General features: G+C 37.6%; 4 protein-coding genes and 1 non-coding gene across 6 annotated transcripts; 2 read left to right on the forward strand and 3 right to left on the reverse strand.

The window, feature by feature from the left end:
• Positions 1-3,033: 3,033 nt before the first annotated feature.
• Positions 3,034-5,815, forward strand: LOC107816477 (uncharacterized). Its single transcript, XM_016642204.2, has 2 exons — positions 3,034-3,751; positions 5,206-5,815. The coding sequence occupies exons 1-2, from the start codon at positions 3,472-3,474 to the stop codon at positions 5,574-5,576; spliced, it is 651 nt and encodes a 216-aa protein (XP_016497690.1). The 5' UTR covers positions 3,034-3,471; the 3' UTR covers positions 5,577-5,815.
• Positions 5,816-6,054: 239 nt separating this feature from the next.
• Positions 6,055-9,842, reverse strand: LOC107816444 (putative pentatricopeptide repeat-containing protein At3g25060, mitochondrial). Its single transcript, XM_016642169.2, has 2 exons — positions 6,722-9,842; positions 6,055-6,419 (listed from the first exon to the last, which is right to left on the reverse strand). Exon 1 carries the CDS (start codon positions 9,499-9,501, stop codon positions 7,465-7,467), a length of 2,037 nt encoding a protein of 678 aa, XP_016497655.1. The 5' UTR covers positions 9,502-9,842; the 3' UTR covers positions 6,055-6,419; positions 6,722-7,464.
• A 91-nt stretch (positions 9,843-9,933) lies between these two features.
• TRNAK-UUU (transfer RNA lysine (anticodon UUU)) lies at positions 9,934-10,006 on the reverse strand. Its single transcript has one exon. It is a non-coding gene; the product is annotated as a tRNA-Lys (tRNA).
• A 38-nt stretch (positions 10,007-10,044) lies between these two features.
• Positions 10,045-16,109, forward strand: LOC107816459 (uncharacterized). Of its 2 annotated transcripts, XM_016642185.2 has the most exons (13): positions 10,048-10,282; positions 10,381-11,053; positions 11,483-11,567; positions 11,663-11,752; positions 11,889-11,962; positions 12,400-12,484; positions 12,568-12,657; positions 13,435-13,565; positions 13,991-14,072; positions 14,140-14,187; positions 14,446-14,518; positions 14,630-14,733; positions 15,575-16,109. In XM_016642185.2, the coding sequence occupies exons 1-13, from the start codon at positions 10,093-10,095 to the stop codon at positions 15,683-15,685; spliced, it is 1,836 nt and encodes a 611-aa protein (XP_016497671.1). In that variant the 5' UTR covers positions 10,048-10,092; the 3' UTR covers positions 15,686-16,109. The 2 variants fall into 2 exon arrangements, with proteins under 2 accessions (XP_016497679.1, XP_016497671.1); XM_016642193.2 differs by lacking the exons at positions 14,446-14,518; positions 14,630-14,733 and having other exon boundaries at positions 10,045-10,282; positions 15,575-15,817.
• A 336-nt stretch (positions 16,110-16,445) lies between these two features.
• LOC107816486 (uncharacterized) lies at positions 16,446-23,641 on the reverse strand. The gene is made up of 6 exons (XM_016642209.2): positions 23,314-23,641; positions 21,728-21,792; positions 21,338-21,621; positions 17,968-18,039; positions 17,818-17,880; positions 16,446-16,729 (listed from the first exon to the last, which is right to left on the reverse strand). The coding sequence occupies exons 1-6, from the start codon at positions 23,418-23,420 to the stop codon at positions 16,685-16,687; spliced, it is 636 nt and encodes a 211-aa protein (XP_016497695.1). The 5' UTR covers positions 23,421-23,641; the 3' UTR covers positions 16,446-16,684.
• Positions 23,642-25,152: the final 1,511 nt, after the last annotated feature.

Below are 25,152 nucleotides of genomic sequence, written 5' to 3' on the forward strand. Positions count from 1 at the left end.
CCGCTCGACCCCCAACCCCGAGCACCTAGCCCACACACACCCCTAGCCCAACCTCCCCACCCCTGCGCCTCGCCATTGACATTCCCTTACCGCCTGCCTAACTATAACGACACCTCGCCCAGCCGCCCCAACACCTCAACCCTTAGTCCCTCTGGTATCGGACCCTGAAATCTCGCACCAACCTCCCACGCTCTCGGCACCTCTTGCCCCTAACACCACCATATCCACCCTTCACCTCGGTACCTCCACCCACCCCTTCGCCCACCCCCTACCTGCCTCAGCTTCAGACACCCTACCTTTGACCCTAATCCTCGACCCCTACAATCAACCCCTGATCGTTATGATCTCAATTCAAGAGTTTGGGTCAGGGTTGAGATCAGGGAATGAGTTGGGGTTTCAGTCGAGTGTCAGGTTTCGGGGTCGGGTTAGGGTCTGAGTTAGGTGTCGAGTATCAAGGTTGGAGTTAGAGTTGAGGCTTAGGGATCGGGGTGAGGGTCGGGATTCGAGGGTTGAGCTTAGGAGTTAAGGCCGGGATCAGGTTTGAGCTCTGCTCCGGGGTTGAGGACTGAGGGTTAAGTGTTAGGTCGAGGTCAAGTCAGGGTTGGGATCATGTCTGGTCGAGGGTCAGATGTTGTGTCAAAGTCGAGGTCAAGTCGGGGTTTGGGGTCATGTCTGGTCGAGGGTAAGATGTTGTGTCAAAGTCGAGGTCGGGATTGAGTGTCAGATCTTCGGGTGGGGTTGTGGTTCAAGTCAGGTTCAGGTCTCAAGACTCGAGGTCGAGGTCGAGGCTCTAGTTTCGAGCCTCGAGGTCGGGACTCGAGCTCGAGGGTCGAGGCTTGGAGGTCGTGTCTAAGGTTGGGTCTAAGGTCGGAGTTCGAGTTTGGGGTCAAGGTTAGAGATGGGGTTGGGGTCAGGCTTAGGTGTCGGTGGTTGGAGTTGTGGGTCAGGCTCGGGAGTCGGGCTCGGGGTAAGGAATCCCCCCTGCCATGTCCCCTATATTTTTGCCTAGATTATATATAAATATTCATTGGACAATATTTTCTGCTTACTAACCGAACATCAGAAAATAAGTAAGAAAACCATTTGTTTTCAAGAAAAATATTTTTTAGGAATAATTTTTTGTGAAAAACTTTTTCCTTTGTACCAAAACACACCAAAAAGAAAAACATACATTTCAAATGTCATTGGACTTAGAAGTCTTAGTTTCCTAATCGAATTCCTTAATAAAAGGGGAAGATGGAAGAACTTGACTATTACAACTCCTCAAATACTGATTTCTTCCGTATTAGTTAGATGTGAATAATTAATTTTGCCTCCACTAAAATTTAAACTTGAAATTCTATGATTATTACCTCACTTCATTGATCACCAAATTACATTCTCAATCGTGAATATGAGTAATTTAATTTGGAAGAACAAATGAAAGAGGTAGTGGAAAATGCTCTTCGAATTTCATGTGGTATTATGTCTTGTGTTTCTCTTGTACCTTATAATTATTTATAGGTATAACTACCCTGCAAAGTAAACGTATGGATCCATATTGGTTGATACTAATAATAAGATGTCTTTCGCTGGTGATTTTTTTTTTATCTACTTGATGTGACTGTGAGAGTGACTTAACAATAGACCATTTTTTTTTAACTTTCCTAGTTAAAGAAGTAATATCAACAAACAACACGAGTTAACTCAAATAATTCCTCAAGTTTTGGAGTAAGTCTACGTACTTTTGTTCTTTCTTATATTACCTTAAGCATATACTACTAGTGCTGCTTTCATTTATTCAACCTGGTTCAGTCCATGCCTAGTAGGTTTTGGTTGGCTCTATAACTCAACAGTCCCTGAGCCATTGCTTTTATTCAAGCTAGGTTTCATCTAATGAGTTACTTAATATATTCTGCTATCTAATAATTCATGTAGTTTACTTTTACACCCTACTCGAGAAAAGAAAAACTTGGCATTTATTCTTTTGCATCCAAAAAACCTTCCCATTTCCTTAGAGGAAATATGTTTCCTATAAAAAGCTAACACAACAACAATAACAATTTGCCTCAGTTCTAAAATAATTACGCTTGGTTACATGAATTTGTTATGTTTAATTTTGGCATGTTTCGTCGCGCCATTCAATCATTTATTTTTTACTACACATTAGGAAATTTAAATCCGTCACTCAATTTAGCTAAAATAGAGATTTTCTAAATCCATCACATATTCCTACGTTCTCAACTTCTCATATAATTTCTAGGCAAATTTAAGAGTTTTCTATCAAATAGCTGACCTTATGTGACTGCTATAATAAGAAAATAATTAATTCATATTATTTCATATTAGGTTTTAAATACTTCAATAATAGCTCTACCTTTTAATTCTGATTTTTATTGTAAACATTTATTCAAAAATTTAATCTTTAAAATCCAAACCAGTCAATTACAATAACAACAACAATAACAATAACAATAACAATAACAATAATAATAATAATAACCAGTCAAAATAAGTGGGGGGTCTACAAGCAAAGTTCAAAATTACGAGGGCTTATTTGCAATTTGTACAGAAGAACTCAATTTAAATGAGAACAGAGGGCAGATTCAGCAACAAGTACACATGAAGACGAAGCGCAATCGTCCTTCCAACTCCCGTAAACCCACTTCTAATGTCCGAACCGAGACACTAATAGCTTGTTTGGCCAAAGCTTTTACTTTAGTTTGGGTAAAAATTAAGTTATTTGATCAAACTTTTAGATTAAAAAAAATAAAAAAATTTAGAAGCAGAAAAAAATAATTTATCAAAAATCACTTATCTGATAAACACTTTTGAGAAAAATATATTTAAAAGTAGTTTTTAAAAGTTTGGCTAAATATTAATTACTGCTCAAAAATACTTTTCAAATTAATTAACCAAACACAAATTGCTTCTCATCACAAACACGTTTTTGAAAAGTAATTTTGAAAAAACTCTTCTCAAAATAATCCAAAATAAAATTAGTAATTCACCTATTTATTTTCTTTGTTCTTCCTTTTTTCTTCTTGCTTTCTCATTGCTACTATTCCTTTTCCCAACCCAAGGTAGAGTGAAAACCTCATCCCACTAATCCCCAAAAAACCCAACACACCATTTGCTTAGAGAAAGCAAAAGGTGAAAGTAGAACTAAAATGGGTTTTGCTTAAAAATCTTTTTTCTATTAGCTGACTATAATTCCATAGATCTGCAGCTCAAAACCCTTAACATTTTCTACTAAAGTCACTAGCTTTATAGGATTTGGTTCTTCCTTCTACAGTTCTTTATAAATGGGCTCGAAAATATTATTAGGCATCTTTCACTTGTAGTTTTGTTTTTGAATAATCTTGTTATTATAAAAGGTTTTTTTTTTTGTTGCCAAATTCTTTTCAATTTTCAAAGTGGGGGTTTTAGTTAAAGGAAGTTTGAAGCTTCAAAAAAAGGTGATTTTTTTATTAAAAAAAAGAAAGTGTAAAGATGATTCAGTTGTTGTTTATGGTTCTATGTTTGGAGGGTATGGTGGCATTTCTTCTAATGGTGAAGATTGGGCCACTGAGGGAACTGGTGATGAAGTGTTTAGATCAGGTGAAGATGAGAAAGGGTACTGTCTTAACCATTGCTGGTACAATAGCAGCTATATTATTTTCCAACTTTATTAGTATTATCAAGATTCAGAACAAGGGAGCTAAGCTTGGTACTATGACACCAATGGATCAAGTTTTGTGGAGAACCAACTTGCTAGAGGCTACTCTCATGGGTATGATCCTAACCCTTACCTTTTCTTCTATAAAATGCAAATAGTGAGTTCAGTTCATTTGTTGTTGGTTTCTGATAATAAAGCAACTCTACTTGAGAGAATTTGATGTTATTGTGGCATTGCAAATGATGTGCAGATTCTTGGTTCAGTTGTTTTTGTTGATGATTATATTCTGTTTTACAAGGGGGGTAAGCATTAGAATTTATTATATACTGCCTCTGATTTGAAAGAAGTGAAAAAAATTTCCGACAAAGGGTGTTCAATTTGTATTATATACCTCTAAAACCTAATATTTTAGGTTTGAATGCGGATGAAGAGAATTAGGAGGCACATGTAACCAAGCCTTGCCTATTGCATTTTTGCATTTCAATTGATATACATATGTTTGGTCAGATTAACTAGTAGATTATTGAATTTTCTTAATTCATGTTTTCATTTTTAGCAAATTCCCATGCATGAAGAAGCTTGTTCTCAAGCACTTTTGATGAGTTAGCTTGAATTTGTTGGAACTGAACATAATTTGAATTGTTTGTGCTACTAAAAGTAAACAAGCTAACAACTGGTCTGAAAGGAAATGCTTCTAGAATTGAGGTATGAGGAAATCATCTTTGAGATTTGATGAGGAACAAGAAAATGAAGCAAAAGTTTATAGAAAAGCTAACCCTTTTAATTTTTTTGGGGTGGTTTTGGGGAAAGAGCGGGGAGGAATTCTTTTCTCCTAGCTGTCAGAAGAAGTTTTACACACTTGACAAGCAGCTGCTTTAATACCAGCCGTTGGAAGAGCTTTATTGTTTTTAATGTCAAACAACATTCAAGTGTAAGAAAACAGTTTTCTGAAACATCTTGGGATATGGAGAGAGTAGTTTGTCCAGCAAACGTTTGACATTGAGTCATTTCTCAACAATTGTTGTTGATATTCAGTTGATGTTTCTGTCACTGTTTCAAAATGTTCATCTTAGTAAATGAAATGTTTGGAGTCACTCTCTGTTCAAGTCGTTCCTTGGTTCTTTCATGAAGCTGTTTGGTATATTCCATTTGATGTGACATGATTATGGAGTAAGAATGCACAAACAATCAGCACTACATATATACATATCCAGATTTACAGCTGATTGCGTGATGAAGGATATGCCTGCCTACTTTTACAAGTGCTTAATGTAGTATATAGATCTGATTCTGAAATATTATGTTTTGAGATGGAGAAAGCATAAGAGTTGGTATCCAACCTAGGCAGCAGTTAATCTGCAAACATACTTTTAGGTCTTGCAACGATAAGCCTGAAGTTTAAATCTACTGCCGACCACTGAGAAAAAACCATTATAAATGGGTAAATTGTTCAGGTAGCTAAATTTAAGCATGCAGCTGAAATGTTGAATTGTTCAGCATCATATTTAGTTATTATTCATTTCCTTTTATGCTAATTTATCTGCATCTGAATGACATTTATCGCACAGGGTTTTCTCTGTTTCTTGGATTCTTAATTGATCGTATGCACCACTACCTTCGGAAACTGATTGTATTGCGCAATTCTGCGGGATCGTCAAAGAAAGAATTTGAAAGGCTTGAGAAAGAAAAGCTGCAGTTTAAGGAGAAGGCAGATAAAGCTGCCGAGGAAATGAAACAGTCGCAGAAAGAAATCTCTAGTTTAACAGAGTCATTGAAGAAGGTTAAGTTGCAGATGGAGGAGAAAGACAAGCGTGTGGAAACTGCAGAAGCTCATGTTGCTGCCCTCCAAAAACAAGCTGCAGATCTACTTTTAGAATATGACCGTCTGTTAGAAGACAATCAAAATCTTCAGAACCAAGCACATGGATATCGGAGTTGAGAAAATAGACAGAACCCATTGGTTCAAATTTTGAAACGTTTCTAAAACTGGCTGTGTTGACTGAACATTTTGTGCCTGTACGCCTTGACCCTTGAATTAGCAGAAGGGAGTTTGGGAATTGTTGTTAATCATTGAGAATCTTGTAGTATTGTTTTTCCGATATAGACATTGCTAAAATCCAAATGCCTTGTAAGGTGTGTTATCTCTGTTCTTAACTCAATTGAAAGTTAAATCTGAAAGATGTGAGCAAAAGCTATCCATGAGTTTTGCTTTGTGTTTTAAACAACTTGAAACAAATGTAACTGTATAATGTTAATAGTATGTAGGGCAACTATATGCTCAATTTTTCATACATCTGCACAGTTTAAGACCCAAGAAACGAAGAAGCTTAGGCCAAAAGGCCCCAAAACTAATAACAATTGTCCTTTTAAGAGCAGCCAAACATAATTGGCTCACAGGGGAAAAAATATCATTCCTTCAGCCAATAAATGGATGATTAAAAAGCTATTGGAGGCTCATACTAGATCATGAGCTTTGTCATAGAAATCTTTTGCTCTTCATTGTGAACATCTGGGCTACTGAAAAACGATAGGCAGTTGTTCAGTAACTTCTCAATTCATTTGAACCAGAATCCAGCAAAATAGGCTTGAAGAGATAGAGAGCATTCCCCTTGTAAACAATTCTTTCTTCCCTGAGAGTTCCTTTCCAAGCATACCAATTACTTCAAGAATTGGTTGTGAACTCTAGTTCTGCTCCTCCACAAAATAAAAGTTATGCAAGGTGCCTTTGCAGCCATCTAATTGCTTCAACAAATTCCAGTAACGTATACAAAGTCTTAGTTGCCTGCTCAAACACAGAAAAAGATATTAAATTACAGCAAAAACTAAATGCTAAAAGAGTACTCAACTTAGCTAGATTAGGAATAAAAATGTATTTGATTGTGACTTTTGACAATGTAAGTCATCTTGCTCAGACTCAATAGTAGCAGTAACCACCAAGGACAAAGTCTAGAATGCCTGGCTAGTTCTGTGCTGAAAAAATGGAAGAGTGAAGAAAAGCAGGAAATCTTTAGGAGTAAGCCCAATTAACTGTGTCATGAGTGCTTTACTGCATTTTAGTTGCTGCAACTGAAAATAGAAAATTACCCACTCTTTCGTTGGAGGTCAAACTGCAAACTCCAGTTCATCTATTAATCATGCAGTGAATCAATCTGTCAACTCTGCAGAAATACAAAGCAATCTTCACAGTTGGCGAGCAATCAGACTTTAAAAACTATGCTAGTTATCCGCTGATGTTCCATGATAAAATCCATTTAATGCAGTCTATCTTTTGTTAGCCGCTGATGCTGATGCATTTTAATTTGCCATTTTGATAGGGCTTGCATGAGAGTGAAATCAGCAGCTAAGTCAAGTCCTCAAGACACCACTCTGCCTTATTGGGAGCTTGTTAAACATTTGCTTCCCTCTCTCAGAAGAAGTGGAAGCAACTTATTTCCTGCTAGAAGTGGTTCCTCTGTTAGAATGTGATCGAAGCTATAGGATGTCCTGAAATCCCATTCAAATCTGACAAATAGTGGTCACTCAAGAGGTGCACGAACATCATGCAATGGGTCAGTTCACTAACAAGAGATACTTTAGGAAGTAAGTCCAGACGACTCCTAATCTTTAATGCAGCTAAAAGATTTCCAGGAGTACGGTGAACAGGCGGGAAAAGTATCCTGCTTCTCACAAGACGATAGCAGTCTATAAATTCTACAGATCATAACACAGCTATCAGGTGAAGGGCCTCTTATTGAAGGCCAAGGCAGCAACAAATAACTTTTCCCCATATATTAGTTTATATCCAGTAGTCACACAGCCTGAAATATCTTTGCGTGTCTAGACATGATTCACCAGTAATCATCACAGGAGCATATTCCATCCTTAAAGTGATGAAATCGTTTAACATCCCTTACAATAATCTCTCTTTTTACTATAACAGAGATAAACTTTGTTACTTCATGGCAGTCACCACAGACCCTCAGGTTCTTTGTGATAAGCAACCTGGTTCCAGGTGCAGTGTTTAAGAGTCCAAAAGCAATGGCAAGTCTCTCACTATGATAACACAATACTTTCACTTTGGCCTCTTCTTCAAGATTCTGCAACACAAATTCAGTCTTTGGCACATAGCCCATAGCTTTCATCTCATTCTCCAGATTGCGCAGAAGTCCAATTATTTGTTCATATTGAGGGTGACTTGTATCACCCATAAGAAAAGCATGAAGTCTTCCATTTACCTCCACAGCACTGTAGCCAGGCACTTTTTTCATCCCTGCCTTTTTCATAACCTTCCTCACAGCAGCTGCTTTATCCCACATTTTTGCTGCCGCAAAGAAATTTGCTACTAATACTAAAGTACCTGTGTTCTCCGGAATTAATTCAAGTACCCTATTTGCTGCCAATTCTCCAATCAAAAACTTCTTATGCTTGTGGCAACCAGATAGAAGGGCAACCCAAACAGCAAGCCCAGGTTTCATTTCCATAGAAATGATGATATCTTTAGCTTCTTCAACTTCACCAGCTCGAGACAAAAGATCAACCAAACAAGCATAGTGCTTCTCAGAAGGTTTAATATTGTATTCATTGACCATGACATCAAACCAATGCCGTCCTTCCACCACCAATCCCGAGTGACTCAAAGCTGAAAGAAGAGCAGCAAAAGTTGCATGATCTGGTTCTATCTTGTCCTTCATCTGGTGGAAAAGATTAAGTGCCTCTCTTCCATGCCCATGGATCCCATAGCACGCTATGATCGTATTCCAACATATCAAGTCCTTCGAACTGATGTGGTCAAAAAGGGCATGGGCACAAGAAATGAGCCCACATTTAGCGTACATGTCAACCAATGCAGTACTTAGGACTTGGTCCATAATGACTTTCCTTACAACATAACCATGAATCGACCTACCCAATTTTAAACAGCCAACCTGAGAACATGCTAGAAGTGCACTTACGAGTGAAGCTACATCAGGTGTGAACCCCGACACTTGCATCTCTATCAACAGCTGAAGAGCATTAGCAGCAAAGCCATTTTGAGCAAAGCCAGAAATCAAAGCACTCCAAGAAACAGTATTCCTATAGGGCATTTTCCGAAATACACGAGTAGCTAGCTCCAACTCTCCATTCTTGGCATACATATCAACTAGGCTAGTCAGCATATTCACATCCATAGGAAGAGCTCTGCGGATCATATAACCATGAATTGACAAACCCAATTTCGTGTCTGCAATATTAGCACAAGCCTGCATCAAACCCAGCATAACAACACCATCACCTACCATGCCTTCCTTTTGCATCCTCCGATACAAATGCACAACCTCTCTCCCTTTCCCACTCTGTACATAACCCGTGATCATCGTAGTCCAACAAACAGTATCCCTCTTCTGCATCTTTTCAAATACAATTGCTGCTTTGTCCATCTTACCACATTTTGCATACAAGTTCAAAACAGAGGACCCAACAAAGACATCACTCTCATAACCACACTCGACCACCTTTTCCCAAATCTCTTCACCCTCCTCCAAATCCTGCAAAATCGTACACGCCTTAAGTGCCACGGTGAAAGTTGAGCTATCAGGTTTGACCCCTTCGAGAACCATTTGTTTATAAACATTTACCGCCTCAACGGGGCACTCATTCCTCGAATAGGCAATGATCATCGCATTCCAAGAATCTACTCTCCTTAGGGAAATTTTACCGAACAGTTTGTGGGCAGATTCAAGATCACCCGCTCTACCATAGGATGATATTAATTGGGCATTGGAGTTTCCACTGGAAAACAACCCAGATGATACCATAACAGCATGGATTTGAGAAATCAATGCACTATCTCTGCATCCCAATAGGAGAGGTTTGAGGTCTTGTGGTGACAAGTTCTTTAAGCGCATTTATGCCCACTGGGAATCTAAGTTCACCTCTTTAGTCCTTGTCTTTGCTACAACTGCCTGTATAAGCAGGTAAGCGTGTTGGAGGGAAACATACAACAACTGTGTCTCAGTCCCAAATTAGTTGGGATCCTTTTTTAGCCTATATACCTCGAAATTCCTTTAAAAGATTATATTTAAACCTTAACATCACAAATTTTCAGAACAAATACTTCTGAAACTGCATGCGTTTTTCACGTTTAAATATTTTAGTGATACTGAATGACTGATACTGTATCAATAATCTTTATCCAAATCTAAACACAAGAACTTTCTAAAACCAATTATTCTTTTCCAAAATTAAATCCACCGGTACAACAAGTGAAAGGAGAATCCAAATATAATTGTTTCCCGAAACAAAAAACGAATAAAAGGTTGAAAGGCCATAGGAGAAAACGCCGTCTGTGGGAATCGAACCCACGACCACATGGTTAAAAGCCATGCGCTCTACCAGCTGAGCTAAGACGGCACATTGATATGACAATTACAACATTTTGCTACAACTAATAAGTAAAATCTTTCCTCACTTTTCTTCTTCGCCATATTTACACTGTGATGCCGGTTGAGGGAGCTCCTAAGGATTCAACCATGGCGGAGATCTCCGAAGCGCCAACTTCCTCCTCTGATCCACCTAACACTATGTCGGAAGAGGCATCAGATTTCGACCCTAAAACCATGCGTAAAACTAAGCCTGGATTGAAGCGTCTATTTCTCACTCTCACCGTCTTCTTCTCTTTCCTCATCGGTAACCCTAACACTCTTACATATCCTTTTTTGTTATATTTAAACTTCATTTTCAAAACTAGTAACAATTTTTTCTTCTATTTCTCATGTATAATACAGCTTTGCCTTTCTTACTAAAATCAATCGAAATTTACCGAGCGCCATTGCCATTTGAAGACATCGATTTACTATCATCAGCAATGGAGAAGAATCCATTGCAATATCCTTGCCAATTTCGAGCAGTTTTTATAAACTTCGATGACATTACTGATATAAATGAGCTAGGGCTTTTGATCAATTCTAATATGCAAAAGTTGACTACGAAAATTACTCCAGCTTGTGGCACGTGCGGAAACAATTATACCGTGGCAGTAACAGTTGATTCCAGTTCCAACTGTATTCATAGTGAAAGGGAAAATGTAGGTAAATGGCAATGCGGAGCGTTGAATGGATTTGATAAGCTGAACGATGACGAGGATTTTGATGAGTATTTGGAGTCTGTGTTGGATAGTAAGAATAGGAAACTTTATACGGTTGTGGTGGTGAAGAGGAATGCGGATGAGGAGGAGATGAGAGTTGTTGTTGGAAAATATAGGCATGCTTGGATTGTAGGAAAAGATTCTGTGGAGAAAGCTGTTGAGAAGATGGCGGAGATTTTTGTCAAAGTGTTTGTGAATGGTGGGAAGGAAGAAGGATCAATTCGTGGGGAATTCATGCCAGTAGGTGCAGATGGCAAGGTCGTGCTTTCATTCAGTCTTTTGAATTCTGATCCGCATGATTGGGTTTATGACTGGTAATCTCCCCGCTCTCTCTTTTTTAGCTAGATCCTAATTTACTTATGACATTGTGTCTCATTGCCAGTAATTGTTTTTCTTCGTGTCATTGTACAGTGTTTCTGTTACTTCTATGAATTAAAATGTAGTGTGTATTGATTAATGTGTTTGTAGCCTACTTGGGTAGCTAAAGTTCATATTTCACAAATGTATGTTTATCCTTGTTTGAACTAATACCCAATCAAATATATTAGTATCTCTTTACTCATCTAAAATCAGAGGCGGATCAGGATTTGAATTTTATGGGCTGTAGATTCTAGGACAATGATCTCAAGTGCACAACTGGGTTCTGAATATAATTTGTGTAGGCCAAAGCTATTGGGTTCTACTGAACCCAAATCTTAAAGCCTACAGCCGTCCCTGTCTAAAATATTATCATCTATCTGCAGGGATTTTCAGGAGTTAGATGAGATTCTGCTGGCTCCTGTTGTCGATGCTTTAAGACCAGTGGCTGATATTAGTGTGGAAAGCCAGGTTAGCTGTCTAGCCTTTATATTCTTATATCACTTAAAGTCTGTCTTTTCTTTGGTTCCTTTGAACTTATACTTATTGAGCTCTTTTGTATGCAGGTTCTGTATCATACTCCAAAGGTTTCATACTCGTATTGGGATGACAAGCAGGGTAGCTATATTTTCAGTACAAAAGATCTTCCTTTCTTTGTAAGTTAACGCAATTACTATGAATCTGATATTCTTATTGATGGTCAACATGATGGATTAGCCACAAAAAAAATCCAAATAAAAGGACAGAAATTCAAATATTATTCTAATTTGTATATTATCTGAGTTTTTGTAGGTAAATTCAAATGAATGGCACTTGGATACTTCAACAGCAGCTGGAGGGCGGTCAAAAGTCCTGCATTTTGTGCTGTATGCTTTTGATTTCATTACCCCTTTTTCTTAGTGGATATATCATTCAATGAATAACATGCAGGAGCTTTTGCACTGATATTAATATGCATGGACTGACATTATAGTATGTGGAATATCATTAGCATTTACTTGCTAAAGTATTTTCCCCCTTTTTTTTCAACGGAACTTGTTGACTTGAATAAACTTGTATAGGCAGAGAAACAGCACTGTGCTCTGCATCTGATAAGTCTTTGAGGAAATTTTTCTGCCAAATCTTGTGCAACGCTACTGATTAAGGTCAAACCTCTTATATGTATGCTGAAAAAGAAGAAAATGAGATGCTTGAGCACTATGTATTGCAAAACCCAGTCACATTAACTGTTTGTTCTTTCAAATTTAAGCTGGTTAAATTCAGCATTATATAGTGACATTTTGGCTTGCTTTCTCAATGCCAGATATGTGCCATCTGCAAAAGAGTGCCCTCTAAAGTTGCAGTTTCCAAATGGAGAGATATCCATGACAAATGGCTTTATATCTCCAGTGAGTATCAAATTTATTGTAGACATGTTTAAGACTCTGTTAGCCATTTCATATATCATGCGGTCTAATACAGTCGATTCCAGATGTGGGGAGGTATTATTGTCTGGAATCCACCGGCCTGTTCAGAGAATTTACAAATTCAACATCTTCCCAAGCACAAAATTTCCTCTGAGGTAAGAAGCCTCTCTTTATGGTGTCTAACAGTTAAAAAGTCGAGAAGAATGAGCCTCATTGAGAAAAGTTTAAGGATATACAGTTCCTCGACATGAGAATCTTTTACTTTGAATCTCCTTTTTTTTTGAGAAGTAAGATAAACTTTTACGTGGAGATCTTTTTTGTTCACAAGTATAGAGACCTTTTACTTTGAGGTCTTCTGCTTTTCACTTTCTGAAAAGGAAGAGGAGTGTTGCTATGCTTTACATATTTCTATGCATTCTTCACATGAATTTTAATTTGCTGTGTTGTTACTGAAGTGTCTTCTGCACCTACAATCATGTATTCTATTCCACTTTAAATCGTTGTTGTTTTGGCTACCTGAGCATGTAGGCGTGTTGATGTAGCTTGCATAGGCATTTATGCATATGTTACTTATTTGTGTTTGTCTACATGTGTGAATTTTACATGATACGTTTACCTGGATCATGAATCTAAAATGAGAAAGTGAGATACAGATAATTCTCATCAAATGATTAGTGGCACTGCCAATTTCTATAATGATGCTTCCCTGTCTCATATTTCTTTCCTTTTGAGTTATTATTTTGTGTGTTTATCTGATATAAAAAGGATATACGGCAACTTTTTACATTCTATGGTATAGTCTCTACTTGAACGGCCAAGAATGAAGCCCTTTATACTTTAAATAAAGAAAGCAGTAGGATCATGTCCATGTCTTTGTTTCTTTTGGATGGTTTTTAACAACTTAAGACTGAGAAATGCATGTCCTGAAACAGGACTTGAAGAAGATATCTGAAGTTTTCATGGGACAGCTGCGCCAGCTATTTGGTCTAAAGTCTGAGAACCATTATGTTGGTGCATTTGCCACATCTGTACTTTTAACCAGTGCAAAAGGCTTTGCAGAATGGTAAGATACTGGTTAGGATGAAAAAGATGGAATGGATGAAACAGCTTAAAGATATTGCATGCTTGCTTAAATAAAACTAAACCACTGATCTAAGTAGATTCATATATGATAAGAAACATTCCCATTTTCATGTTCTATTGGATAATAGTGTATCAAGTCGCAAAAAGAATCAGCCTTTCCTCGTTTTGTCTCAGAATCTCCTAGTTGCATATTTTGGTTCTTAGAAATCATTCGGATATTGACCACTTGTGTAATCCTTTTTTTTTCTTTGCAAATGTCAGTATGTGTTTTATATAAATGTCTGTTTGCAAAACAATTGTTTGATTTCGACGATGACACTTTTAGTTTAACTTGCTTTTTATTTAGATGTACATATCCTGTGGACATGTATTTGATGATACGTATTCTAAAAACTCTTGTTTTAGGGAGTTGGATGTGTTATCTAGGCATCACACATGCTTCAATCTTCTTCAGTGTGGCACCACCCTTGGATCTCTCTCTCGATTGGTAGGTCATCAGCTGCTAGCCCTTTTTGCGTACTTTATACTTGGTTTTGACAATTTTCTCTATCCAGGTTCAATCCCTTCCCAGGATGATCATCATGGATGAAATAGGGAAACAGGTTAGAGTTTCAATCCATGACTTTTTAGTAGCTTCATACTTTCAGTTGTAAATATCTAATTTCGAAATTTAAATGTAACTTCTTGTTTCCCATATGAAATATTTATTTGACCCCTAATTATTTATCTAGCTTTCTCCTGAGTTAATGAAACTAAAATGGATTTTCTTTTCCGAAGAAAAGATGTCTGCTATGTGTTGTGGATTTTGGTTTAACTTATTGGTGAATTCTCAGCACTCACAATTCTGAGTAATTGAGCAGGTAAAATATTCTCTTGAAGCTGCAAAATTATCCCTAAGCAATGTGTCTTTAGGATATTCTGATGCTTCTGCTGGTATGCTACCTTCACCTTTGCATTAGTAATACAACATGACTTCAACTTGTAATTATTTTATGGACTTCTCTTTAAAAAAAAAAAACTAAAAATTGTTCCCTTTATTATCAGTTTCCTCAAGAAAAGCAAGAGCCTTAGCAGAGGATGCCTTCTATCATCCATCAATGATGTCCGTGAGCTACTACTCATTTGAGCACTGTTTTGCTGTGTATTCGGTATGCTTCATGACACTGAAATATAATATAACTCGGCATTCATTTGCTTTTAGTAGGTTATACCTGTTAACAAACAACTATACAACCCCACTTTCATTGGCTCAGTGTTCATCTTCATAGGTTAATCGTCTACAATTAAATATACAATTTAGTAGGGCTTAAGTGCACGTGAAGCAGACAATGCTTCTGCATGTCTTCTGTTTTGATTATGTCTACACTCAACACAACAAAGACAACCAACATATCACCACTCAATTGGCTATTTCTCATTGCAATTATTAAAAGCACGACCCTTTTGGAAGTAACATTTAATGTGTGTTGACTGCTGAAGAGAGGGATGTGATAAGAAGGATTTTTATATGTATCCTTGATCTGAAGAAATATTTCGGATCATGTCTATAATCTGTGAATGGCTTGTGAACACATAGCTTGCCTCTATACTCTTTTAATTGAATATTAAAATTCTAACTTGCAATTATCTTTAGGCGCTCCATCTGCGTCGCCATAGTGAAAAATCTGAAAAACTGAACTCTTATATACCTTCTGCAAGTCGATTCCCAATTTATCCTGGGAAGCATCATAATAAGTTGTTGTGTTTTACTTGCTGTTTGCATTGATATAATTTCCAATGAGAAATGCTGCATCAGACTCATTTTGCAATTCTCAGTACCACTTCTGTTTCTTTCCTTTGAAAAAGCAACTAGGGCATCAGCATTCTTTCTCTACGAAATAGTAATTGATAGTTTGCATTTTATTGTCATTCCATTATTTAGTCCAACAAGGAGATTAGTCTGGATGGAGGAAATAAATGTTTATACTTGTGTTTTATTCTGTTCTGCAGCCATTCTTTCTGCCAGTTTCACTGCATGTGCTTCTTGCAGTCATTAGAGAATGGAGAAGATATAAAGTAGAAAACAGAAAGTACCTTGCATGGAAAGCCAAACTTGAATAGCATGTTGGAGTTACAGATCAACTTCAGCTGGCTTGCATCCAAATCTTGAAGAGTAGAACAAAAACTGGTATGAAATGGACAAATGCAAAGGCGGCCACATTAAAAAGGTTGAGGTTTGATTGGAAATGACTCCTATGGTAGTGTACAAGTTCTGGAGAAGTTTTGGATCCATAGTTGAGATAGGTACTACAGCCTGAAGATTTTGTACAAAAGGTTTCACAATGATTAGATACAGTCACGGGTATCTATTTTGGTGCCAGCTTTGGGAACTATCAACATAATTCACCTTGCACAGGATACTCTAACCTCAAAACGGTGAGCTATAAATTGTCGGTATCCACGTTCTCTGCCATAGTGATGGTGCAGAAAGAAATCATTCTGGCTTTATTTTTAGAAGTTAAATAAGTGGATTTTTGCTATGAAAGAACAAGTACACCAATCTCCCCATTTAATATTTTTAGGTCAGAGGAAAATTACAAACGAATTGGAGCTTACACACTGTGTTCACCATTGACAACGGCAAGCACAGATTAGTAATAAAATATTAGAGAATATTATGACGGTACAGGTTGGGACTACCGTCGAACAAATTGACCTTTCCAGCGAGTAAAAAAAGGCAGACTTCACCGTTAATGAAGCATGGTCTCTCCTTGATTTATCGTCATGAGAAGTGGACAAATAATAACAGTTGTAATGAATTGAAAGTATAGAGAACTAGATGCTGGACAAAGCAGCAAAAATTTGGCATCCGAAAGTAACATGACAAGCAACCAAAAAGCCATTAAATTATATGCCCTTAAGGGCTCAGCCCACCATTAAATGTTGTAGTACTGATACACTGCGAGCTCTTGTTAACCACGCCGACTTGATAAAACCAAAAATTATAAGAAATAAATATCAGAAACAGACTTGTACAGTTAAACCACAAGCCTGCTGACTTGTTGGATGGCAGACCAATGAATAAACCCAAGCCAGCAAGGAAGATGCAACCCAAAATTATCAGACTCTAGTCTCCAGTGCTAATATTATCTTCTTCCTCGGACCCTGAAACAACCAAAAGGGACAAAGCTTTCAATCAGCATGGAATAAATGACACTATGCTATCCATATCATTTCACTAACATAGTTTCAACGCTATCATTGTTCATTTGATTTCTCCTAAAGATGACAAAAAAAAGATCACTAAAGTAGCTTCAAAACAAAGAAATGGACGGAACAAATGGTTATAGAAGTTTGAAATTTGTATAATTGTATCAGCTGAATGATCTCGGCTGAAAGTCCAAGCTATCAGCATGTGGTCAGGGTTTACTTTGAAATTTGTATCCAAAGATGTGCTACTCAAGAATCCTTTGGCCGTAAGCACTGAAAAGTCTAATCTCTCGAATCAACGTGATTTTCAAGATTGTGAAACCCAAAAAAAAACAATTCTCTAGAAACATTTATAGTAAAATTTCTCTTCTTATGACAAACAATGCCTACTATAAGAAAATGGACATTGAGACTAACTCAACCACAAAAGCTAGATTTATAGGTGAGGATTGCCCAAAACCATATAAAGAAACAAATGATCCAAGCTCCCAACGATGTGAAACTCAATACCTTTGCACGCTTAGGACTGGACATTTGGAACGTGAATATTATAAGATGAGGTCCAACGTCGGGTAAATCATGAAGAGCTGGCTCTAATACATTTTAAGAAAATGGACATTGAGTCTAACTCAATCCCAAAAGCTAGCTCATGAGGTGAGGATTGTCCAAGACGACCCATTTCTTAATTCCCAACTTATGTGGGACTCAACACCCCGCACGCCAAGACTAGACATTTGGAGAGTGGACAATATAAGATGGGGCCCAACATAGGTAAACAATGAATTGGGATGAACCTGCGCTATAATACCATGTTAAGAAAATGGACGTTGGGCCTAACCCAACCCAAAAGCTAGCTCAAGAGATGAGGATTGCCCAAAACCATATACGAAGACAAATGATCCAGATGTGACTCAACACCGACTAATTTGATGCTTTTCCATTATGATTTCTCTCCCATTCATAAGCAAAATAACTAAGAAGAGAATGAAAAACAGGAAGTCACAATCTTCAAAAGAATTCTCATACAAAATCACGATACTTACCATTGGTATTCCCATAGCTTTAAGATCTTCATCTGTCATGTGCACAAGAGCAGTCATATCAACCTGCAGGAAAAGCACAGGGAGAAGGTAATTTTTTGCAGCACTTAAAAACTAAATTAAAAAGAGAATGAGCAGCAATAATTTACATACTTCTTCAGCTTGAAATGTAATTGCATACTTCTCAAGACCCAATGGTTGTAGAAAACTATCCACTGATTCCGCCTGCACCAAATGTACAATCGAAAATATAAGAGCAGCCTCATGTAGTGTACTCTGGAACAGCGCACGAGCATACTTACGTAAATTTCAACCTTTTTAGTATATTATGTGAGATGACAAAATCAAGGAAAAATACCAAAGTCATGAGACAAGTAGAATGAACATCGAGAGCCACAACCAGTGATTATACAGTAGTAAAAAAGGCAAAGCAGAGGGGCTAATTGCACATGCACAATCGAGAAAGCTTAAAAAATAAGGATCAAATGCAATATACTCACCACAAAAGATGTCATTTAGGAAGAATAAGGTAATAATGACAATGCGGCGAAACATGTGAAAGTGTGTTGTAAGACATTGTTGAATGGTAAGACTAGAAAGAAACATAAGATCTCTATGATGTCTTTTAGGTAACAGTAAGATTACGCAAAGACCAAGTTTAAAACTGACATGCATAGTCACTACAGCAGGTTTTAGTTCCATTACTGCTTTTACTGTAAACCAACATAGATGACAGTTGAGATGTCAAATCCAAGCATGAAAGGTGTTGGATTTGCCTAGACCGTGAAATTGACAAAGTAGTCGAGGATAAAACTTTGGACATGGGTGCAGAGATATGGTACATGCCACAATGTTGTTAAAAGTCTGGTGGAGGAAACTTAAACCTTGAAGGTAAGTGTAATGTAGTTTGAGCACTTCATCGTTAGACAACGGTTTTATGTAGGCCCAAGTCGTGCGCCCAGATGCTCACTTGACAAGTATAACTAGCTAAGCACCCAAGGGTGTGCCAAGCGGTCAATGAAATGAGTGAAAACCATGTGAGATGGACTGATTGGGCTGAATTTGAGTGAGACAAAATGGGTTTGAATCAATAAATTGGACCCGTTACTTGGGGTGAGATGAGCTGGGTCAAGATGCGCTAAAGAATGATTTGTCGCTAGCCCAAACTAATAAAAGTAAGTTTTCTATTACAGCTATATCTAACAAGAAAAAAAAAATTTAATATTTTGACAAGTTCTCCAATGGGTCAATTTGGGCTACATATTTAACTTGGGTTGTAACCAAATTGACCTGGCCATGAAAAGAGTATATAAATTGACCTAGGGAGGTAAAATTAGCCCATGAAAATATGCACAATGCAACCCATGAAAATATATACAGCCCAACCCGCCCAAATTTGGGCAAGGTTATACTTCATGGGCTGATTTTGTCACCCCTAGGTCAATCCTTATATTGCTCATTTCACATTATGATAGGTTTTTCTTTCTTTTTTTATTTTTTTCATTTCAGTAGTACTTTTTTCACTTCATAAAAGTACTAGGTCAATCCCTAGCTTGAGGATGCCACCTGCATCAACCCACCTTTGCCATAAACCATAGTGTTAAAAGCATAGACCCCTGATTTTTTTATTTTTTTTGGGAAATGTTAAGCAAATCAAATTTTTATATTATGCGTCAAGGCACTAAGATAGTGTTGGAGTATGTTGTGGTACTTACACAAAACTGAGTTACACCTCTAATCGGTGAGGACACTGAGAAAATCTACAAGTCTATTTACATCAAAAACATCCTGCATCTTACACCAAAAATTCAAAAGAGAAATACTATTGTATTTCAGCTTGAGTATGTGCTCTTTCTTGCTTCAAAACATCTTCAGTTTCTTTGTCTCCAAACTAGACCATATGCACCCACCATATGCAAGCTGGTTTGGTTTCCCATATCTTCTCTCTTTCCTTTCCCTACACATAGGGGCTTGATTCTAGAGAAGCACAACTCATTTTTGGCGCTCCAGCCTGACATCAACCCTAATCTAGTAGCCAGAATTTCCACTCATGTATAAAGCATAAAGTTTCCTTAATCCTTGCTTGTGGCCTATATGTCGTATCATTCAAAAAATTAATGGCCTCTGCTTTTGAAGTATCGAAGTAAGAAGTTTGCCTACCTCTCTTTCAACCATCAATCCCTAATCAGATGTTGAAGAGCAAGTAACTCTCATGCGGTAAACACTCTATAAACACTAAAAGTTGAGGCAAAGTAGCATGTGGATAAGCATATATCATCCATGGGCATCAAGGCACTACTTAAAGGATCTTACCTTATGTCGACCAAGCATATTCCTGTATTCATCTATATTACCAAGAATCTTTCCTGCTTCCATTCAATTGGCTAGTTGGAGTAAGGATAGCTCACTATAAAAGGATCAGCTAGCACAAAGGAAGAGATGTCCCAGCTGATTGATATTCAGTATGGTTGTTGATTTTCCCTATGCATATGTTGCAGGGACACAGTTACTCCAGCAGCATTTTAGAGTCCAGCGTGCAGAACCGCGTCCTACCCACAGCACATGCATACACAACAAAATCAAAGACGTATGCCCAGAAAAGCTCCTTTTATCAAACTGGAATAAAGAAATTTCTATACAGGTGCTTAAGGCAATAAAGGCCAACCAAGAAGCGCTTGGAAAAAGAATTTCTCAACTTTCCCAGGCTCAACCCTGGAAATATACAACCAGTAGGTGTCAATCTTCCAAGCAACTGTGTGCATGACCTTGTCTGATTCTTAGTAGTCTTTATTTTTAACAGTGCAGAGGCAAAGATGTTTGCTTCTGAGAGTTTCTTCACTGGTTGGATTCTATAACCCAGAAACATTTAACTAGTAGCAGGGGAGCGGACATAGCTATGAGCGATACCAAATAAATTGAATATGAAATGAACTTAGAAAGCCCAAACTGAGCTTGACGGGGGATGCTTACTGATACCGATGTCATTCCGCTCGCCCCTCTTTCCTTTCGGGGAGGGACTTCGCTTCACTCTCCTTGAAGAAAGGAAGTTTGCGGTTACGCAGACGATAACTGGCTTACACAAAGGTTTGTTTCTTGGAAACTTCTCCTGTCAAAATCTTTTGCGAGGCCTTGGTACAAATAAAAGAAGGTTTATATTGGTCTTGTATCACATTGTTCAGTATCCTAGTACTATAATCCTACTGGCATTACACTGTTTCAAGCAAGAAACTGACCCAACAAACATTAAAAAAAAACAGCACCAGCAGCAATTTAAGGAGCTAATATCTAAAGAACTGAAAGTAAGGAAGATGGTAACATTTAAAGCATGCCACGTGCTATTTTCATCTAGAGCACTCTATTACCCTTCTGTGTGGGAGGTATCTGGTAGTTAATCTCCATTTTCTACTGATGCTCAGGGTGTGCATTTTCAGGTTTTATTGGCAATATCACTATATGCTAAAGAAGTAATACTATTGAAAAGGAGCTCATTGGTGAAATTAATCTGAGCAAGGGATATTCTTGCCTTTTGTTGGGACTTCTTCTTTGAAACTGTGCTGGCAACATTTTTTGTCTCCACGGCCGGAGCTTCAGCTATGACACTTCTCCTGACAGGTTTGCTTATCTCAGGAGCCACTTTCAGCTTTGCTTTGGGGGGAACATTTTCGACTGTTTGCGAGTAAAGAGTACCAGAGAGCTTTTCGCGCAGATCCCTCATACCTCCAGAGACAGAACCCTTAACACTTTGAGCTTGTTGGATACTTTTCTTTTGGAGTTTTAGACGAAGATCCTTAGTACCAATTCGCTGGCCTATGAAAGCCCATAAAAGATATAATAAATATTAGTGGAGCAATCACATGTATATTGCCTAATGAATAAGTAATATATAAACTAATGGTATCAAACAACGCCATACTTGATCCCGGAACTTCATCAGGCTCGTAAAGATCATGCTCCCATTTGTCATCATCTTCTCTGTGCCTGCAAAATAGATAACAATAATTGAACCAGAAGATTAATAGGATTCCACCAAATGGAGCTCAAAAGGTGCAAAGATAAGTATGATTAATCTCATATACTTATTTATCACCACTAGTACTTATAAATAACATGTGTTGTCAAAGGCGAAAAGCTCTGAAAAGAGTTCTAGGTCTGTTGGGGCTTTAAGCACAAAGAACAATTTAAGTGTGAGTTTTAGTATAAAAAAAAAGTTCCAATGAAGGAAAAAAATAAAAATATATATGTAGATTAAAAAAAAAGTAATAAATTCATTTATGATATTTTCCTTAACAACTAATACACTTATTTGCCGATTATATTTATCGTTTAGTACCATTCAATTCAAGATAGAATTCATGCGCAATGAGTTTGCACACCTTAGTGATTTGCCTACACTGAGTTGCAGCTTAAGCGAGGCGAAGCACCCTCCCCGAGCTTTTTTAGCTTTAAGGCTTAAGCGCGCCTTGAATGAGTCTTTGACAAGATGGTAAATAACAATTTTTTGCTATTTTGTTCAATCCTCATTCAACGAATACAAGAAGGGTTAAAGGGATTGATCCTAATAGCCTTTCGCGAGGGAAAGACCTGTTCTTTATAGCTGTCATGAAAGCTCCCGAAGAGAACAGGTTGTTGTTGCTTGACTATGTGAACCAAGTCCAGGTCTTTCATTTGTTCAATCCTCACACAAAGAATACAAGAAGGGTTGAAAGGATTGATCCCAATAGCCTTTCACGAGGGGAAAGATCCAGTATTTATAGCCGTCACAAACGCTCTCGAAGATAAAAAGGTCTTTGCTTCTTGACTGTGTGAACTAAGTTCAAGTCTTTCATTTGGCATTCTTCCCAATCCTAATCATTAGATTGGCTAGTCCTTTTATGCTTTTGAACATCAAGCAAATAGTCCTATCTACAATGGCCTAGAGCCCCAAAACACATTTATTTGGTTTCGAATTGCAATAGGCAGTATGCAACAACAAGGAGAAAGACAACAACAAGTAGAAAGGCTACAACATACTTTCCAGGAAGAATATTAACCATTACAAGGGAAGCACGCTTTCAATACCTCTGTTTAACAGATGGTATGAGTTATTACAAGAACTCAACTGGCTAGACCACGTTTAATTAAACGAATTGCACCCAAAGGAATTAGAATCGCAATAAAAAGTGAGCCAATATAAGTTTAAACTGCTACTATATATAGCAAAAAAGAGAAAAAAGCTTTAAAACTGCTCTTCCACGCATCTCAGATGGTACTATAATAACCAAGACAGCACTCTTTGCGCTAAGCAGATGCGGGATTTTGGTCCTCTTAATACAAATTTTCTACTGGATTGAAGAACAAAACAAACTTAAATGACTAAACAATACATCTAACACAAATGCATATTCACAAATGTACAAAGATAGCAGTAGCACAGGAAGAAAAATGAAAAATCACAAAAATCTGAAGCCAACAGAAGTGAATGATAAGTGTAAGTAGAAAAAGGCGAGAAAAAGCTAACACCTCTTGCCGGCAATTTGTCTCCGGCGAGAAAAATCCTCAGCACTGTTGCCGTTAAGCCTATCCTTTATTGACCTCTTTGTTACTGCCTCCACCCGATCAGAGTACATTGTGCGTATGCTCCCAATGGGCCCCCGCACTCGATTCTTAGCACCGAACCCTAACCCTAACCCTAACCCTAATTATACTCCACTTACAGACACGAATTGGATGAATTTGAGAACTGGAAATAGAGAGGGCAGGGATTTGGGGGAACTGATTCACGAGTGAGCTTTTGGGCAAGATATTATTCTGCGTTGCTAATAATAGTAATCAAATGAACCGCGATGTAGCTTACTCTCTCTAGTTTCCTGGATATCGGATACAGATTCGGGTTAATGGGCAGTGAACGGGTTAGAACTTATATAAATGGATAATTCAGTGTTTGATTTGTGTTCTAAAAATAAAAATGCCTATAAATTAAGATTATTAAAAATGAGTAATTATTTAATATATTTGTAAAACATATTTTTTATAATAATTCTTGCTACATAATTGATTCAATTAAAAAGTTTGTATTGAAATCGTATCATTTAGGTTCCTACGAAGATAGTCCGATGATCAAAGGCGTTGCAATTCAAATTATGAGTTATGAGTTGAATGATTGAATCCAATAATTACTTAATAATTAATTGCATTTCTCTCATTTATATACTTATATATAGAAAAGATCCTTTTAGTTTCTTTTAGTACATTACTAAAACATTTGGCCAAGGTGATTTGGTGTAAGAGAGAATTTTGATATAGAGTTACAAAAATTATAATATTCACTGTGAACGGTATGCAATTCGCATTTACTCATGCCTACAAATCACTTGAAGTGAACTTAGATGCGCAAGCAGGTATTACTATCTTATAAAGCTCACATCCATTATATGCTAATATTTTACATGATTGCGGGTTCCTCGTCGAGCAGCTGGATAATCACGTCCTCCTTTACACATATAGAGAGCAAAACAAAGTCGCAGACCTACTAGCAAAATTTGGTTGCCACCTGGATAGATTTGCAGGCATCATTGTTTTTGCACAACTTTCATCTTTTGTTCAAATGACTTTGGCGGATGATTGCTCAGGAACACCTTTTGTTAGACGTGTTGTACTATCTACTTTGCCCCCAATCAACTGTGTGCCACGTTCACTTGGAAGACTTTTTTTGTAATTTTCGGGATGCGGGAGCCACTAGTACTAGCTTCCCCCCTGGATCCCCTTTTTTGTCATAACCCATCACGAGGTCGCCCTCTTAGGGCAATGCCTATTCTATTTATTGCTCCTTGTACTGCCCAACTTTAACATAATATAACCAGTAGTTTTTTGGACTAAAAAAAAGGACATGTATTTTAATCAGATCTAAGAAATCTAGGTCCGTGAAAGTGAAATATGTCATGCAAAGTCGTACCACCCTAACGTCATCCGGGGTGATTAAAAAAAACCATGCCCTATTGACAATGTCCTTGTCCTTTTCATGCAACAGCTCTTCCATACCAACTTAGCTGCTCGGCGCTACTATTGACATAACAAACGGTACACTATAGGTTAGCCCAACCAACTCCTCTCGTACTAGGGTTGGCTCCTCATAAATTCTATTAAACCATCGGGCGATGGTGGGGAATTAGGCTTAGTTTGTTGACATTCCTCCAATCTTCTTTGATACCGTTCTTGAAATAAAAATCTTAAATACTATATAAACAAACTAAACTTAAGCAAAAAATAAAGTAGTATTGAATTTAGAATCTTACATATGTTTCTAATGCACGTGGTTCGACTCATCCTTCTCGTGTACCATCCTCCTCCTCCTTCTCCTCC

This window comes from Nicotiana tabacum, chromosome 19 (assembly GCF_000715075.1).
Source record: "Nicotiana tabacum cultivar K326 chromosome 19, ASM71507v2, whole genome shotgun sequence".
Classification (NCBI taxonomy): Eukaryota; Viridiplantae; Streptophyta; class Magnoliopsida; order Solanales; family Solanaceae; genus Nicotiana; species Nicotiana tabacum.

What these genes read in the sequence shown, in the direction of transcription:
- LOC107816477 (XM_016642204.2), top strand. Translation starts at nt 3,472, where the DNA reads ATGATTCAGTTGTTGTTTATGGTTCTATGTTTGGAGGGTATGGTGGCA. An exon ending in GCTAGAGGCTACTCTCATGG is followed by an intron (nt 3,752 to 5,205) that starts GTATGATCCTAA and finishes TTTATCGCACAG; the next exon opens with GGTTTTCTCTGTTTCTTGGA.
- LOC107816444 (XM_016642169.2), bottom strand. Translation starts at nt 9,501, where the DNA reads ATGCGCTTAAAGAACTTGTCACCACAAGACCTCAAACCTCTCCTATTG.
- LOC107816459 (XM_016642185.2), top strand. Translation starts at nt 10,093, where the DNA reads ATGCCGGTTGAGGGAGCTCCTAAGGATTCAACCATGGCGGAGATCTCC. An exon ending in CAAATGGCTTTATATCTCCA is followed by an intron (nt 12,485 to 12,567) that starts GTGAGTATCAAA and finishes AGTCGATTCCAG; the next exon opens with ATGTGGGGAGGTATTATTGT. An exon ending in AGCACAAAATTTCCTCTGAG is followed by an intron (nt 12,658 to 13,434) that starts GTAAGAAGCCTC and finishes GTCCTGAAACAG; the next exon opens with GACTTGAAGAAGATATCTGA.
- LOC107816486 (XM_016642209.2), bottom strand. Translation starts at nt 23,420, where the DNA reads ATGTACTCTGATCGGGTGGAGGCAGTAACAAAGAGGTCAATAAAGGAT. An exon ending in AGAAGAAGTCCCAACAAAAG is followed by an intron (nt 18,040 to 21,337) that starts GCAAGAATATCC and finishes CATTTGGTGCAG; the next exon opens with GCGGAATCAGTGGATAGTTT. An exon ending in AAGCTATGGGAATACCAATG is followed by an intron (nt 16,730 to 17,817) that starts GTAAGTATCGTG and finishes TGGTTGTTTCAG; the next exon opens with GGTCCGAGGAAGAAGATAAT.